The following is a 17,081-nucleotide window of genomic DNA, read 5'->3' on the forward strand; positions in this document are numbered from 1 at the left end:
ATGCCGATCGGTGTAAAACCAGCCATGCAGATCGACATAAACCAGCCATGCCAATCGGTGTAAAACCAGCCATGCTGATCGACATAAACCAGCCATGCCGATCGGTGTAAAACCAGCCATGCAGATCGACATAAACCAGCCATGCCGATCGGTGTAAAACCAGCCATGCAGATCGACATAAACCAGCCATGCCGATCGGTGTAAAACCAGCCATGCCGATCGACATAAACCAGCCATGCCGATCGGTGTAAAACCAGCCATGCCGATCGACATAAACCAGCCATGCCAATCGGTGTAAAACCAGCCATGCTGATCGACATAAACCAGCCATGCCGATCGGTGTAAAACCAGCCATGCAGATCGACATAAACCAGCCATGCCAATCGGTGTAAAACCAGCCATGCTGATCGACATAAACCAGCCATGCCAATCGGTGTAAAACCAGCCATGCTGATCGACATAAAACAGCCATGCCGATCGACATAAACCAGCCATGCCGATCGGTGTAAAACCAGCCATGCCGATCGGTGTAAAACCAGCCATGCCGATCGGTTGCCCATAGAAACCATTCAATTTTCATTTCCATTGTTGTGTAAGGCTAATTTTAAGCCCAGGATGGAAGTGGAAAAGCTGCCCACCGGGTCTTTTGACTATTCTTTCTTGTACTCATTCGACGGGCCTTTAAGTTTGTTTTATGATCACAATCCTTGACTGAGAATAAGGCAGAGAATAGAAACCCTAGCAAAATCTTCTGGGCATTGCTAAGAACACCTACTCAATTTATCACTGCTGTTAGTCAAGGTTACCTGACTGGAAGTAACTTCTGATTTATTCATGTATTGAGAAGGTCTGTCATTAAAATAAACTTTAGGAAACCTATGAGTTAAACTGCATTGGCAATGGATTTTTGTAACAACAGATGTGAGGACCTCTTCGACTTCTTTGTCACTAAGATTGAGACCATCGTTCAGCTGCCTCTGCTGCTTCCCCACCTGCCCTCCCCCCCAACTCGTTGTCCCACCAAATGACCTCCAGCTTCCCTCCTGCCCCAGCCCTGACCCCTCTTTTTCTCTACTTTTTCTTCTATCTCTTCTTATTTCTTATGACTTCTCCAAGCTCATCTCATCCATGACACCCATCTCCTGCTACTTGACCCCATTCCCATTAAACCCGTGACCACCCAACTTCGCTTCCTGACCCCTACGCTAGCTGACATGCTAAATGGCCCCCTGTTCTCAGTTACTGCCGCCCTCCCTTTCAACATTGGTGTCATCAACCCCTCTGGAAAAAAACTTTCTTGTGCTCTCTGCCTCACAAACTGCTGCCCCATCTACAACTTCCCTTTCCCCTCCAAAGTCTTTGAACATGTTGTCGCCTCCCAAATTCACGCACATCTTTCCCACAACTCCATATTTGGATCTCTCCCACAGCACTGAAATGGCTATTATCAAAGTCACTAATTATATCATCTGTGATCATGGCCATGGTGCAATTATCCCTCCTCATTCTCCTTAACCTCTCTGACAGGGTTTGACTATACCATCCTCCTCCAATGTCTTTCCTCCGTTGCTCAGCTCAGTAGGACTTCCCTCACTTGGTTTCACTCTCACCTCTCAGATCGTAGCATTTGCAGGACTCACTTTATTCCCGGCTCCCGCGCTATTATTTCTATCCTTGACCCCCCTCCTCTTCCTTATCTATATGTTGTCCCTTGGTGACACCATCTGAAGACAACGGGTCAGCTGACGCTACCCAGCTTTACCTCCCCACCACCTCTCTCGACCCATCCAATGCCTCTGTGCTGTCAGAATGTTTGTCCAACATACATAGAAACATAGAAACATAGAAACATAGAAAATAGGTGCAGGAGTAGGCCATTCGGCCCTTCTAGCCTGCACCGCCATTCAATGAGTTCATGGCTGAACATGCAACTTCAGTACCCCATTCCTGCTTTCTCACCATACCCCTTGATTCCCCTAGTAGTAAGGACTTCATCTAACTCCTTTTTGAATATATTCAGTGAACTGGCCTCAACAACTTTCTGTGGTAGAGAATTCCACAGGTTCACCACTCTCTGGGTGAAGAAATTCCTCCTCATCTCGGTCCTAAATGGCTTACCCCTTATCCTTAGACTGTGTCCCCTGGTTCTGGACTTCCCCAACATTGGGAACATTCTTTCTGCATCTAACCTGTCTAACCCCATCAGAATTTTAAACGTTTCTATGAGGTCCCCTCTCATTCTTCTGAACTCCAGTGAATACAAGCCCAGTTGATCCAGTCTTTCTTGATAGGTCAGTCCCGCCATCCCGGGAATCAGTCTGGTGAACCTTCGCTGCACTCCCTCAATAGCAAGAATGTCCTTCCTCAGGTTAGGAGACCAAAACTGTACACAATACTCCAGGTGTGGCCTCACCAAGGCCCTGTACAACTGTAGCAACACCTCCCTTCCCCTGTACTCAAATCCCCTCGCTATGAAGGCCAACATGCCATTTGCTTTCTTAACCGCCTGCTGTACCTGCATGCCAACCTTCAATGACTGATGTACCATGACACCCAGGTCTCTTTGCACCTCCCCTTTTCCTAATCTGTCACCATTCAGATAATAGTCTGTTTCTCTGTTTTTACCACCAAAGTGGATAACCTCACATTTATCCACATTATACTTCATCTGCCATGCATTTGCCCACTCACCTAACCTATTCAAGTCACTCTGCAGCCTCATAGCATCCTCCTCGCAGCTCACACTGCCACCCAACTTAGTGTCATCCGCAAATTTGGAGATACTACATTTAATCCCCTCGTCTAAATCATTAATGTACAGTGTAAACAGCTGGGGCCCCAGCACAGAACCTTGTGGTACCCCACTAGTCACTGCCTGCCATTCTGAAAAGTCCCCATTTACTCCTACTCTTTGCTTCCTGTCTGACAACCAGTTCTCAATCCATGTCAGCACACTACCCCCAATCCCATGTGCTTTAACTTTGCACATTAATCTCTTGTGTGGGACCTTGTCGAAAGCCTTCTGAAAGTCCAAATATACCACATCAACTGGTTCTCCCTTGTCCACTCTACTGGAAACATCCTCAAAAAATTCCAGAAGATTTGTCAAGCATGATTTCCCTTTCACAAATCCATGCTGACTTGGACCTATCATATCACCTCTTTCCAAATGCACTGCTATGACATCCTTAATAATTGATTCCATCATTTTACCCACTACCGATGTCAGGCTGACCGGTCTATAATTCCTTGTTTTCTCTCTCCCTCCTTTTTTAAAAAGTGGGGTTACATTGGCTACCCTCCACTCCATAGGAACTGATCCAGAGTCAATGGAATGTTGGAAAATGACTGTCAATGCATCCGCTATTTCCAAGGCCACCTCCTTAAGTACTCTGGGATGCAGTCCATCAGGCCCTGGGGATTTATCGGCCTTCAATCCCATCAGTTTCCCTAATACAATTTCCCGACTAATAAGGATTTCCCTCAGTTCCTCCTCCTTACTAGACCCTCCGACCCCTTTTATATCCGGAAGGTTGAATGTGTCCTCCTCAGTGAATACCGAACCAAAGTACTTGTTCAACTGGTCCGCCATTTCTTTGTTCCCCGTTATGACTTCCCCTGATTCTGACTGCAGGGGACCTACGTTTGTCTTTACTAACCTTTTTCTCTTTACATATTTATAGAAGCTTTTGCAATCCGTCTTAATGTTCCCTGCAAGCTTCTTCTCGTACTCCATTTTCCCTGCCCTAATCAAACCCTTTGTCCTCCTCTGCTGAGTTCTAAATTTCTCCCAGTCCCCAGGTTCGCTGCTATTTCTGGCCAATTTGTATGCCACTTCCTTGGCTTTAATACTATCCCTGATTTCCCTTGATAGCCACGGTTGAGCCACCTTCCCTTTTTTATTTTTACGCTAGACAGGAATGTACAATTGTTGTAGTTCATCCATGCGGTCTCTAAATGTCTGCCATTGCCCATCCACAGTCAACCCCTTAAGTATCATTCGCCAATCTATCCTAGCCAATTCTTGGATAAGCTGCAATTTCCTCAATTCAACACTGGGAAGATTGAAGCCATCATCTTCGGCTCCCGCAGCCATATCTGTACTCTTGCCAATGATTCCATTCCCCATCCCTAGCCACTGTCTCAGGTTCAGCCAGACTGTTTGCAACCTCAATGTCCTTTTCTACCTTGAGCTGAGCTTCAGACACAATCTCCTCTCTATCACAAAGACTGCCTACTTCCACCTCTGTAACATAATCTGCCTTTGCCCCTACCTCAGCCCATCTGATGCTGAAACTCTCATTCCTGACTTTGTCACCTCCAGACTCGACAATTCCTAAGCTCTCCTGGCCTCCCAACCTCCACTCAGCTTATCCAGAGCTCTGCTGCTCATATCCTAACCCTCACTAAGTCCTCCTCATCCATCGCTCCTGTCCTTGCTGATTACACTGGCTCCCGGTCCCCTAATCTCTCCAATTTAAAATTCTCATCCTCATATTTAAATCCATTCACAGCCTTACCCCTCTCTACTGTAACCTCCTCTAGCGTACAACTTCTCCGAATTTCCCGTTCCCCTGACTTGGGCTTCTTGTGCATCCTTTCCCGATTCGCCTCACAACTGATGGCGGTGCCTTAAACCACTCAGATCCCACCTCTAGAATTGTCTCCCTAAACCCCTCCGCCTCACTACCTTTCTCCTCCTTCAAATCCATGATTTTAACCAAGCTTTCTGCCACCTCCTCCTCATACCTCCTTCTGTGGCTCGGCATCCACTTTTGTCTTGATCACACCTCTGTGAAGCACTTAGGGATGTTTTATACATTATATAAATATCAGTTGTTGTTGCTGATATTGTGCAGAGTAAGGACTGAAGCTTTGTGTAATAATAGTGATCGATGAATAGGGCAAGTATGGTCAACCTTTCAAAGCTCAAGAGCTGAAAAATAAATGGTAAACTGCCAGGAAATAAGTTTTAAATATACTAAACTACTACATTCACTGATATTATCACAGTAACTACAAATATTCTGTGCAAGAAATTTTGAAACCTAGCCCATCAATGTGATTCCTAACATGATGTTTCCAACTATTTAAATATTCCAACTTAAATATAGATTTCAATCACTCATTGCCTCTTTCCCACATTTCCTTCCTCCCTCTCTCCTTCTCCCTGACTCCATCTTATTTCTAATTTTCCACTTCTCATTCCTGTCTTTCTATTATTCCCGCTTTCTCATTTCCTATCTTCTTTTCTATTTCTCTCACTCTGTCTCTCATTCCCTCTTTCCTTCCGTTGTTTCCCCTTTACTTCAGCCTTCATTTATTCACTCTACGGCTTATACGTTCTTGCTTTCAGTCCCTATTTCCCTGTCTCTCAATCCACTTTCTTTCATTCCCTCTCTTATTTTGCTATTTGGACTTTACCCATTCTCTCTCTCTCTGAGCCCCCTCCCCCATCTCTCACACATTGTTACAAGATGGCTCTTTGTTTCATAAACCCAAGCAACACTTCCACTACAGTTAAAACTCTTTGGCTTCTTTCCAGCTGAGAGGATGGTGGCAATGAAGGTTCGGCCTTGTGGAAGCAGCTGTGTTGACTCTCCATTTGTTTCTGTGTCAGGATTCAGACCAGACGATTGCTTAACAATTAAATGAGGACCTTGACACACTCTCACCCTCCCCTCATGAAGGCACAAACCCCCTCCCCATTTGTGATGGCTTATTCAGGCTAAAATTGAAGAATTAAAGATGATTTCTCCAAATAAACAAAAGAAATAGTTTCTCTTATAGCAAATCAATTTCAGAATCATTGTTAATGAAAGTGTCAAACCACTGTCATGTTTTCATTGGTTTTAGTTCATGCAATTATTTTGACTGTCATTTAGAATTACATCTCTGAAAGATTCTTACAAACATCAGTTTTCCACCAGCTCTCATTGAAACACAAGGAATGGATCATTCTACAATTGTCAGTTTCAAGGAATTGAAAATGTTTCTAATATAACATTGCCACTTATTACACTTTCACTCGCTCATGACTGATCTTGCTATTTGTCATGAGAGTGGGCGTGTTAGTGGTAATTCTACAATTTGCTTTCCTTCCATGGAGTTTTGCTAGTCGGGACCAATATCATAAATTCAAGCATGTGTTTACTGCAATTTTCCAGCTATTAAAATTAATGAATGAAAATCATGGGGAGCACGCAGCTAAGTTCCTGATATATGCTCCCACTGGGCAAAACTCCATGCCAGGAGCATATATTTTAAAAATTACCCTTGGCTGATAAAGTCCCATTTTCCAAGAGCATCTCCAAATTACTCAAAGGACAGACCAATGCAATTCATTTAGCTCAACTTTGCCGTTCAAAATTCCTGTCTATTCTGGCTTCTTTTCTTCCTTCTCTCCAGGGTTGCCAGCTCTTGTTCGGCGTGTTCCTGGAGGTTTGATCACATGACACTTGCCCGCAGTTTGCAAATGTTATTGTAAAAGTCGGGTCTCCTGTTGCTGAGTGTCTTTGCGCATGGTTTTGTGCCAGCAGTTGTCACGTGAGAAGTTCTGAGAACTAGACGGCTTCCCATGAGCAGGTGAAGAAAGTGCACAGGGGTGAAAATGCAAAGTAATGAGGTCCTGGGAAAGAATGAGTTAGAGTGGGAAATGTGCAGACAAGGCTTGTTTTCCACACAAGAGGAAGAGCGTGTAAACATATCTGGAATTCATAAGGATCAAGATCGATGACCTGATCATAACTGTACTGATGCAAGCGGAAGACAGGAAAGTATGTAATGGAGAATGGGAGGTTAGAGGGAGAAAAGACCGCCGTGTGGGAGCAGGACTTACCTGGACGGTCGGTATGAAGACCTGCAAAAAAAGGTTAGTGAGATGTTTTTCTTTCATTTTTTGGCTGAGATTTTGTTTGAAAGGATTCTCTGAAGGTTTTGTTATGTTTTGTTTTTTATTTGTTGATCATTTTTTTTTGCATTCTCCCCTCCCTGGGCCCGACTCCAGCCTTGGCGTTACTTTGTCGAGGATTGCATTCGCCGCCCAGAATCGCCATGTAATGCCCATTTTTTCTGCTGGGCATTTTCTTTTCCATTTTTTCACCAAACTTATGCCGAAAGTAACATCAAGATCTTCGCGGTCTTTTCAATGGTAAAGGGCGGAACTTGGCTTTGATCAAATTCGGGCCCAATGCCACTCTTTGGTTTTCAGTCAGAGACAAATTTTGATCGTGTTTTAATTATTTCGTCCCACGTCCAACTGAACTCCTCTCATGTTGCTGAGGTGAGACCGTAATGGTGACATGGATGCCCACAATGCCCTGTGCTGATGAAACGGCTCTATTGATTGAGAAGGTCAGAAGCGGCGTGGAACGGAGGTCAGAAGCGATGAGGAGCGGAGGTTGGAAGCGATGAGGAGCGGAGGTTGGAAGTGATGAGGAGCGGAGGTTGGAAGCGGTGTGGAGCGGAAGTCAGAATTGGGGAGGAGCAGAGGGAGGGACCGATAATGAGCGGAGATCAGGACCGGCGAGGTCCAGAGGTTGGAAGCGGAGAGGAGAGGACGGATGAAGCACGGAGGAGCGGAGAGATCGGAGCCCAGTGGTGGAGCAGCATGGACAAGACTAAGGAAAGGTGCAGTACCGGCCAATAGCGAGGCTGTGAGGTTGTGAGGCTCACATTGCGGACTATGAATTCCATGTAGAGAGAGGTCCTGTGGGAAGGAGGAAGGAAGGAGGACAGTAGGAGTATGTTTGAGTTTGTGTGTGTGTATTGGCAGATGCAGCTGAGCCTGGTCTCCAGTCGTCTTCGATCCCCTTGCCACTGGACCAAGACCTTGCTCCGTCAAGCCCGTGTGGTGGCTGGTGTGCAATGGCTACCCCACGTTAAAAGAATTCACGCACAGGCATCTTCCACCATTTAAAATGAGTTCATCAGTCACCTGAGTACTCATTTTTAGTGTGGAAGCAAGTCATCCTCGACCCCGAGGGCCTGCATAGGATGGTGAAGGTTGACTGCGTGGAGCAGCCCTGTGTGCACGGCTGCCCTCCGGGCTGGCTATGGGAGCAGCTGCAGAGTCAGAAGGGAACAGAAAGGAACAGCCTGCTGCGGTCACCAGGCGAGCGTACATTTTGGGGGTGAAATTGCCCCTTTTTATAGCCCCGTTAGCACCTCTGGGAGGCCGCTCATGGGGTGCAAAGCAGTTTTTGCTCAGGGGAGGGGGTGCTGCCGCCTCCCGGGAAATTGCCCGGGAGGTTTTGGAAGTGATGGCCCGGCAGCACTATGCCGCACCACGTGGTTAGCACTCCGGGCCGCCGTGCAACCGGCGATGGCGTCATCGGCATCCGCGGCAACCCCTCACCGCCCCGTGGGAAAATTGCCTCGTGGGCCGCAAGGCTGGTGGACATCAGTTCCTGGGGCGCTGTTTAAAGGGGAGGCCTACAGCGCCCTGGGCTTCCATCTGTGTTTGTCGGCCGCCTCACAAGTCGGCACGACTGTAATGGCCCTAGCGTGGTCCGGGCCGCTATTGTGCAGCTCGGCATTCCGTCTTGGGTGTCGGGCTGCTGGCCCTCCCCTTTAATCCAATGGAGGGGGTTGGGCGTTGTAGCACGTCAGCGCTAAGCGGAGCATCCTGCGTAGCTCTGGACACAGCGCCGCAGTAGCGCCCCAGAACCTTGCCCCAAAGGAAGCGGAATGCTGGACACAGCGCTCCACTTCCTTTGAGGGGCGGTAGGCCCAATTTAGCATCGGGAGCGGGACCTCCAGGCCGGGAATCAGAAGTCCCGGCCCCGGACAGTTACCATCCCCAATCGGGGTGCGGGGCAATTTTGTCCTCTTTGTCTCCTGGATTTCTCAAAGCAAAGAAGAAGACTTGCATTTATGTAGCCCCTTTCACGACCTCAGGACATCTCAATGTGTCTTACAGCCAATGAAGTACCTTTGAAGTGTAGTCTCTGCTGTAATGTGGGAAACGCAGCAGCCAATTTGCGCACAGCAAGCTCCTACAAACAGCAATGTGATAATGACCAGATAATCTGTTTTAGTGTTAGTAACAGTTGCCTACATCAAGCCTGACATAGAAATCTGCTTCACTCCTTTTCCATTTGATTTAACTGACTACAATAATATCCTAAAAATAGATGCCCAATTCAAACTTGAAGTATAATTACATGCTTGAGCCAACTTATCCAGTTTTACAAAACTTCCTATGTAAAAGTAAAGTTGGTGACACCTTTGCATAAAATTCATGTAAATCGCTCTATCATGAAAGTTGTTCTCCAGAGAGGAACCTAAACTGATCCTATTGCCAGATCTAAGATCATAAATTATAACCTTCGCAGGAAAAGCTAAGCCTGGTTCTGATTCAGTGCAGCTTGTAAGCAAAGCTACAAGTCCTTACCATTGTATTCTGGGAAGCAGATTCTGAGGTGAACCTTTTTCACCTTTTCCTCAAAGAGGTCTTTTTTGTTGAGAAACAGCACAATGGACGTGGTGGAAAAATATCTGTGGTTGCAGATACTGTTGAAAAGGTGCAGGCTTTCGTGCATTCGGTTCTATGAGAAAATAAAGGTCACATGCTGACAAAGCTTATGAGAATAGAAAGCGTCTCAGCCTTTCTTTGTTGCAGAACCCTGAGCCTGACTGCATCTGTAGCTCAAAACCTATCTGTAAGATTGAGACTATACCACTGAGCCTTTACGTGTTCACTTCCACATCAATGGAACTTGAATAACTGATGAGGAGGGATTCCCTTTGTGGTTGTAATCTCTCCTGCTCCTTTGATCTCAGAAAACGAAAGGATAATTGACATAAATATCATGCACATTTGAACACTGCTTGAAAAAAGAAACGTTTTCAAAAGCACCTATTTCCTATCGATAAATACAAAGCATGCCAAAGATCACCTTGTCCCCAAATGAACCACCCACCGTTTTGCAGAGACTGCACGGAGACCATTTGATCCATCATGCCTATGCTATATTAATATTCACTTAGTCCCATTCTCTTGCCCTCTTCCCATACCTTTTCAAATTCTTCTTTTTAAAATATGTATTCACTTCCCTTTTAAAAGCTGTTATGGATTCCGCTTCTGTTACTTTTTCCAGTGCATTCCACATCCTAATACCCACCTACATTAAAAAAATCTCCTATCTTCTCTCTTTGTTCTTTAGTTATTGATCCATCAATGAGTGGAAATAGCATTTCCTGATTTATCTGATCAAACGCTCTCATCATCTTGCACATCTTTATCAGATCTCCTATTAACCTCATTGTTGTACTGAAAAGAGCTCCAGTTTATCTCGTCTCTCCTCGTAACTAAATCCTATCGTGCACGGGATCACCTCTCCCGCACCCTCTCCATGATCAGAATTTTTTTTTAAAGCACCCATAACTGAACACACCTACAGCCGAACTAGATTTTTGTACAGATTTAGCATTAACTCCTTGCTTTTCTACTCTATTCCCCTATTTATAAAGCCAAAGATCCCACATGCTTTTTTTTTACAGTTTTATCATCTTTCCCTCTCACTTTTAGAGATTTATGTATTTGTACCCTTGTCTCTCTGGCTTTCTAATCCTTTTAAAGTTTAACTGCTTAGTTTTTAGCATCTATCTATGAAATCTCATCAGTCATAGACAGTCCCTCGGAATTGAGGACTTGCTTCCACTCCCTAAGTGAGTTCTTTGATGGCTGAACAGTCGGATACAAGAGCCACAGACCCTGTTACAGGTGGGACAGACATTCGTCGAGGGAAGGGGTCTTATGGATGTTAAGCGTAAGGTCCATGCTTTCATATGCCTCAGTGAATACATTGACTATATCCTGGAGTTCAGCCTCTGAATGTGCGCAGACTCAGACGTCGTCCGCATACTGCAGCTCAACGACAGAGGTTGGGGTGATCTTGGACCTGGCCTGGAGGCGGGGTCGGCTAAACAGCTTCCTATTGGTTCTGTAGTTTAGTTCCACTCCAGCGGGGAGCTTGTTGATTGTGAGATGGAGCATGGCGGTGAGGAAGATTGAGAAGAGGGTTGGTGCCCTGTTTGACCCCGGTCCGGATGTGAATTGGGTCTGTAATGGATCCATTGGTAAGGATCACGGCCTGCATGTCGTCATGGAGCAGGCGAAGGACGTTGACAAACTTTTGGGGGCATCCGAAACGGAGGAGGACGCACCATAGACCCTCACGGTTGACAGTGTCAACGGTCTTTGTAAGATCAAAAAAGGCCAAGTTATAAGGGCTGGCGCTGCATTTTTCCTGCAGCTGTCATACTGCAAAGATCATGCCTGTTGTGCCCCGTAGGGGACGAAATCCGCATTGTGATTCCGGGAGGAGCTCTTCAGCCACAGGGAGAAGTCGATTGAGGAGAACTCTAGCGATAACTTTCCCAGTGGCTGATAGCAGGGAGATTCCCCTGTAGTTGCCGCAGTCGGACTTGTCCCCCTTTTTAAAAATGGTCACAATCACTGCATCTCTGAGATCTCCCGGCATACTCTCCGCCCTCCAGATGAGAGAGATGAGGTCATGTATCCGCGCCAACAGCATCTCTCTGCCATACTTTAGCGCCTCAGCAGGGATTCCATCCGCACCCGTAGTCTTGTTATTCTTAAGCTGTTTTATGGCTTTGCCTCCCTCGTGCAACATTGGAGTTTCACTGAGTTGGTGGCAGGTCACATGCTGCGGGATGGAGTCGAAAACTCTCTAGTCAAAGGCAGAGTCTCGATTGAGGAGATCTTCAAAGTGCTCCTTCCATCGGGCCCTGACAGCCTCGGTGTCCTTGATGAGTGTTTCCCCGTTCTTGGCCAGGAGTGGGGTGGGGCCTTGGGAGTTTGGACCGTAGGTGACCTTGACTGCAGTGAAGAATCCTCGCATATCGTGGCTGTTGGCAAGTTGTTGTATCTCCTGTGCTTTCTCCATCCACCACCTGTTCTTTAGGTCCCAGGTTTTTTGTTGGACCTGAGCCTTGAGCTGTCTGTAATGTTGTTTTGCAGCTCCCGAATTGGGTTGTTGCTTGAAGCTCAGAAATGCTTTGCGCTTGTGATCTATTAGTTCTTCGATCTCCTGATCTTCTAACATGCATATGTCTTGCTGAATTTGCTTCTGGTACTCTTTATAGTTAATCATGATCTTAATTTTTTTGTCATTGGCAATTTTTTATATCATGTCCAAATCCAGATTATTTATATATATATTGCAAAGAGCAAAGGTTCTGATATTGAACCCTGGGGAACACCAAACCTCCAGTTCAAAAAATATCCATTAACCCATTGTTCTGTTTTATGTCCTTTAACCAACTTCCTTGCCATTTTTCCATGTGCCCTTAATACCATATACCTTAATTTTATTGACAAGCCTTATGCGGCATCTCACTTTCTGAAAATCTATGTATACAATATCCACTGTCCATCAATACACTCTTGTTATTTTCTCAAAGAACTTTATTAAATTTGTCAGACACAACATGGATCTCACAAATTCACATTGGCTGCCCTTAATTAACTGATGTCTTTCTAGGTCATTATTAATTTTAGCCCATATTATGGCCTTTCATTACTTACCCAGTATTGATGTTAGGCTGGTTTATTGTTTCCTCCTTTATTGAACATTGGTGTTATACTGCTAGCCCTCCAGTCCTCTGGTACAACTTCCATATCCAAGAATATCTGAAAGTCTCTGCTATTTCCTCCCTGGTATTCTCTCAGCATTCTAGGATGCCTGCAAGCAACATCCAGGGCCTTTGCCACTTTGAGTTTCACCAGTTTTCCAATACTACTTCCTTATCTCAGTTATCCTATCTAATTGCCCCATCTCCTCATCTTGTACCCTTCCATTCCCACCATCGCACTCTTCTGTGAAAACCAAGGCAAAGTATTCGTTCAGTATCTCTGCCATTCCTTCATCTTCCATAAAAAGGATTTCTTTCTTCACCCTCAATTGGGTATACCCTTTCTTTAACTAATCTCTTGATTGTGTGTTTCTAAAATTCTTTACTAGTTCCATTTATGTTACCTGCCTGCCTTTCTTCATACCTCCTCTTAGCTTTGAGAATGATTTTTGCTTCCATTATACATTTCCTTTATTCAGCTTGATCTCCTTTTGTATTATTTGCCCTAGATATGTCAGATTGTAAGAAAAGAGCTATAAAACACACAGCACATAAATGGAGCGGATGGACATAAAATTGTGCGTGTTGTAAAGAAAGTGAATTTGTGACATAAATGAATTCCAACTTCACTCAATAGTGGGGAATGTTGGAAATAAATATGTTCCAGTGATTCAGATGGAAGGTACCACTTTCCATTTCAGGTATTCCATCACCCTTACAATCCTTGGGATAGGTGACTGACTAAATAATCATACATATTACTTAAAAAATTATATCTGCCTTTTGAAGTATTTTAACTTTTAAATGAACAGTTAAATGTATTTGTGGTGAGACTTCTTCCTTAAGGTGTGGGATGCCCAAATTCCCAATTGGCGGTACTGTTTCGGTAGCATCTACTGCTGAGATGTACCGTATATCTATTAACGTCAGTGATTTTCACTCTTGTGCCACTTAGCTGCTGTTGGCATTAAATGTATAATAAATATATGATAAACATTGATTTCTCTGCTTTATACTCGGGTCTACTTCTTCACTGAGCATGCCCTTCTTTTGCTAAATTACTGTAAAAGTAGACTTCTTGTTTCCCTGTTTTGTAGCTTATATCACATCCACTAAAATTAGTGAATGAAGGAAAATATAACCCCTTGTTTTATTTAAGACACATAAAACACAGTAAAGGGTTTAGAAGAACATCTCACCATTGCGACAGTGCCCCTTTAAAGATTGTGACCACATTACATGACCAGGTCATGTGCATCCTGTACATCCTTAGAAACCGGAAGTTGCCCAAGGGAAACAACTGCAATACAATAGCGAAGCGATTTATAGCTCGAAACAATGTCGCGCTGCTCTGATGTCGTAACACTCACCACTTCCTCATCTTCAACTAACACCATGTTGTACGCACTCAAAGCAGCACAAAAAATAATACATGTAACTCCTTCGAAGCAGTGGATCCATTTCTTCCTCTCTGACCTTTGTCCCCCAACATCAACCATTCTGAGGAAAAAGGGAAGAATCTTAATGTATAAAAGAAAGAAGGCAACTGTTTGCGGTATTATTATGAATACTATCAGAGGTACGTAGCGGTCATGACATGACCAGCTATCCGATATAAAAATGATCTCCACAACTAAGGTTGACTGGCGAATTCTGGATAACAAAATTAAGATATTCACTTAAATATGTTCCAACTCACTGCTGACTTGTAGCATACAGGTATTATGTACTTCCAATTCAAAAAAATATATTTTATATTTTAATATTTTTTGTCGGCTATGATAATAAATTAAAGCTGCTTTGCAGTTCCATGTTGGAATCATCACTGTAGAACTCAGGGTTCATCTTTCTACCAGGTGTTAGAGGATAGATGCCAGGATTGAGGTGGATAATGTAGTTAACCAACAAGCAGTCACCAGCTCTGCATTATAACATCATCATCATCATAGGCAGTCCCTCAGAATCGAGGAAGACTTGCTTCCACTCTTAAAATGAGTCCTTAGGTGGCTGAACAGTCCAATACGAGAACCACAGTCCCTGTCACAGGTGGGATAGATAGTCATTGAGGGTAAGGGAGGGTAGGACAGGTTTGCTGCACGTTCTTTCCGCTGTGTGCTTGATTTCTGCTTGCTCTCGGCGATGAGACTCGAGGTGCTCAGCGCCCTCCCGGATGCACTTCCTCCACTTATGGCGGTTTTTGGCTAGTGACTCCCAGGTGTCAGTGGGGATGTTGCACTTTATCAGGGAGGCTTTGAGGGTGTCCCTATAACGTTTCCTCTGTCCACCTTTGGCTCGTTTGCCGTGAAGGAGTTCTGAGTAGAGCGCTTGCTTTGGGAATCTCGTGTCTGGCATGCGAACTATGTGGCCTGCCCAGCGGAGCTGATTAAGTGTAGTCAGTGCTTCAATGCTGGGGATGTTGGCCTAGTCGAGGACACTAATGTTGGTGCGTGTGTCCTCCCAGGGGATTTGTAGGATCATGCGGAGACATCGTTAGTGATATTTCTCCAGCGACTTGAGGTGTCTACTGTACATGGTCCATGTCTCTGAGCCATACAGGAGGGCGGGTATTATAACACTGAGTCTATTGACTGGCTATGTATGGATCCAAAAGGTAAGGTGAGAAAATGTAAGTAAAATTAGAGGGAATTACAGCAGGTAATGAGAATAAGGTCCAGGTCTCATATATTCGAAGAAAAGACCATCTCAAGAAAGTAAGAAATTAATCATTTGCGTTGTGGCTTTCTCAGACATCTAGAACAGATTCCAATGAATGAAACAGTATAAAAGAAAGTAAGGTAAGGACAGGGGGTATTAGCAAGGTAGCACCTAGGCTCCAGTGTATAATAATGCTTGAATTTGTATGGGACCTTCCCTGTCAAAACATCTGAAAGTGCTTTACGTAGTAATTATTTTTTAAATTACAGTGACTGTCGTTATTTAAGCAAAATATGGTCCCATCATGCACCAGCATTGTCCCATAGACAGCCAGGAATAAATTAATTAATTAATCTGGTTTATTTAGGTTACATTGACCGTGGATGTAACATTGGCCGAGATACCAGGAGAACTCTGTGCTCTTCTTTGTATCGTGTCATCGATCTTTAATGCCCATCAGAACAATCAGCTGGACCATAGTATAATCTAGGCTAATGCTGTACTGATGATACTGGCAACTCCAGCATTGCAGTACTCTTTTAACCCAAATCAAGTGCTGAAGCCCTGGTATGGAGCTCAAACGCACAACCTTCTGATCCAGAATTGAGGTTTCTACTGGGTCAAGCATACCAACAACGAACTGCGTAAGTCACAATAGAGAAAATACAGGTACCCTGTATTGGATATATCTGAGGTAAGGAAGCAGGTATGACTACTTTGCATTGCTATTCTTCACTCTGGTATCAATCTGTTTGCATCACACTATGGTAGGGCATGGGGTGTAAGTGGATATTTAGATTTGACGATAATATTAAAGGATAGGAATGGACTTATTGAAATGTGTACTATAGGATACATTTATTTTAAGTGGGTAAATATCTCCAATAAAATAACAGATAAAGGGATGTCACATGAATACTTGCCTGCTACTGTTGCTAACAGTGATTTCTATCTTCATTTTTGTATCAAATTAACAGAGAAATAATGTAGAAAGAAAATTTTGCATTGATATAGCGCCTTTCACAATTTCAGGATGTTGTAAAGATTTTTTTGTAGCCAATTAAGTAATTTTAAATTGTAGTTGATGTTGTAATGTATTTATCATGGGTGTACTCTACTCGGAACTCCTTCACGGCAAACAAGCCAAAGGTGGGCAGTGGAAACGTTACAAGGACACCCTCAGAGCCTCCCTGATAAAGTGCGGCCTCCCCACCGACACCTGGGAGTCCCTGGCCAAAGACCGCCCTAAGTGGAGGAAGTGCATCCGGGAGGGCACTGAGCACCTCGAGTCTCATCGCCGAGAGCATGCAGAAATCAAGCGCAGGCAGCGGAAAGAGCGTGCGGCAAACCTGTCCCACCCACCTTTTCCCTCAACGACTATCTGTCCCACCTGTGACAGAGACTGTGGCTCTCGTATTGGACTGTTCAGCCACCAAAGAACTCACTTCAGGAGTGGAAGCAAGTCTTCCTCGATTCCGAGGGACTGCCTATGATGATGATATGGCATATTTTAAAAATGAGAAATGTAGCTGAAAGTCTAAGGCTATAATACACACATTATAAGACATAGAAACATAGAAACATAGAAAATAGGTGCAGGAGTAGGCCATTCGGCCCTTCGAGCCTGCACCGCCATTCAATGAGTTCATGGCTGAACATGCAACTTCAGTACCCCATTCCTGCTTTCCTGCCATACCCCTTGATCCCCCTAGTAGTAAGGACTACACCTAACTCCTTTTTGAATATATTTAGTGAATTGGCCTCAACAACTTTCTGTGATAGAGAATTCCACAGGTTCACCACTGCACATTTTAAAAAGATTCATC

At 44.5% G+C, this 17,081-nt stretch overlaps 1 protein-coding gene across 1 annotated transcript in view; it reads right to left on the bottom strand.

Moving 5' to 3' along the window:
• Window positions 1-17,081, bottom strand: part of LOC139277981 (guanine nucleotide-binding protein G(t) subunit alpha-3-like) — a 72,842-nt gene that overhangs the window by 22,791 nt on the left and 32,970 nt on the right. The window contains exons 6-7 of the mRNA XM_070896629.1: window positions 13,971-14,100; window positions 9,395-9,548 (exon numbers count right to left, since the gene is read on the bottom strand). Of these exons, the coding sequence (XP_070752730.1) occupies window positions 9,395-9,548; window positions 13,971-14,100 (284 nt within the window). The remainder of the gene's footprint in view (window positions 1-9,394; window positions 9,549-13,970; window positions 14,101-17,081) is intronic.

The sequence above is a fragment of the Pristiophorus japonicus genome, chromosome 13, assembly GCF_044704955.1.
Source record: "Pristiophorus japonicus isolate sPriJap1 chromosome 13, sPriJap1.hap1, whole genome shotgun sequence".
NCBI lineage: Eukaryota > Metazoa > Chordata > Chondrichthyes > Pristiophoridae > Pristiophorus > Pristiophorus japonicus.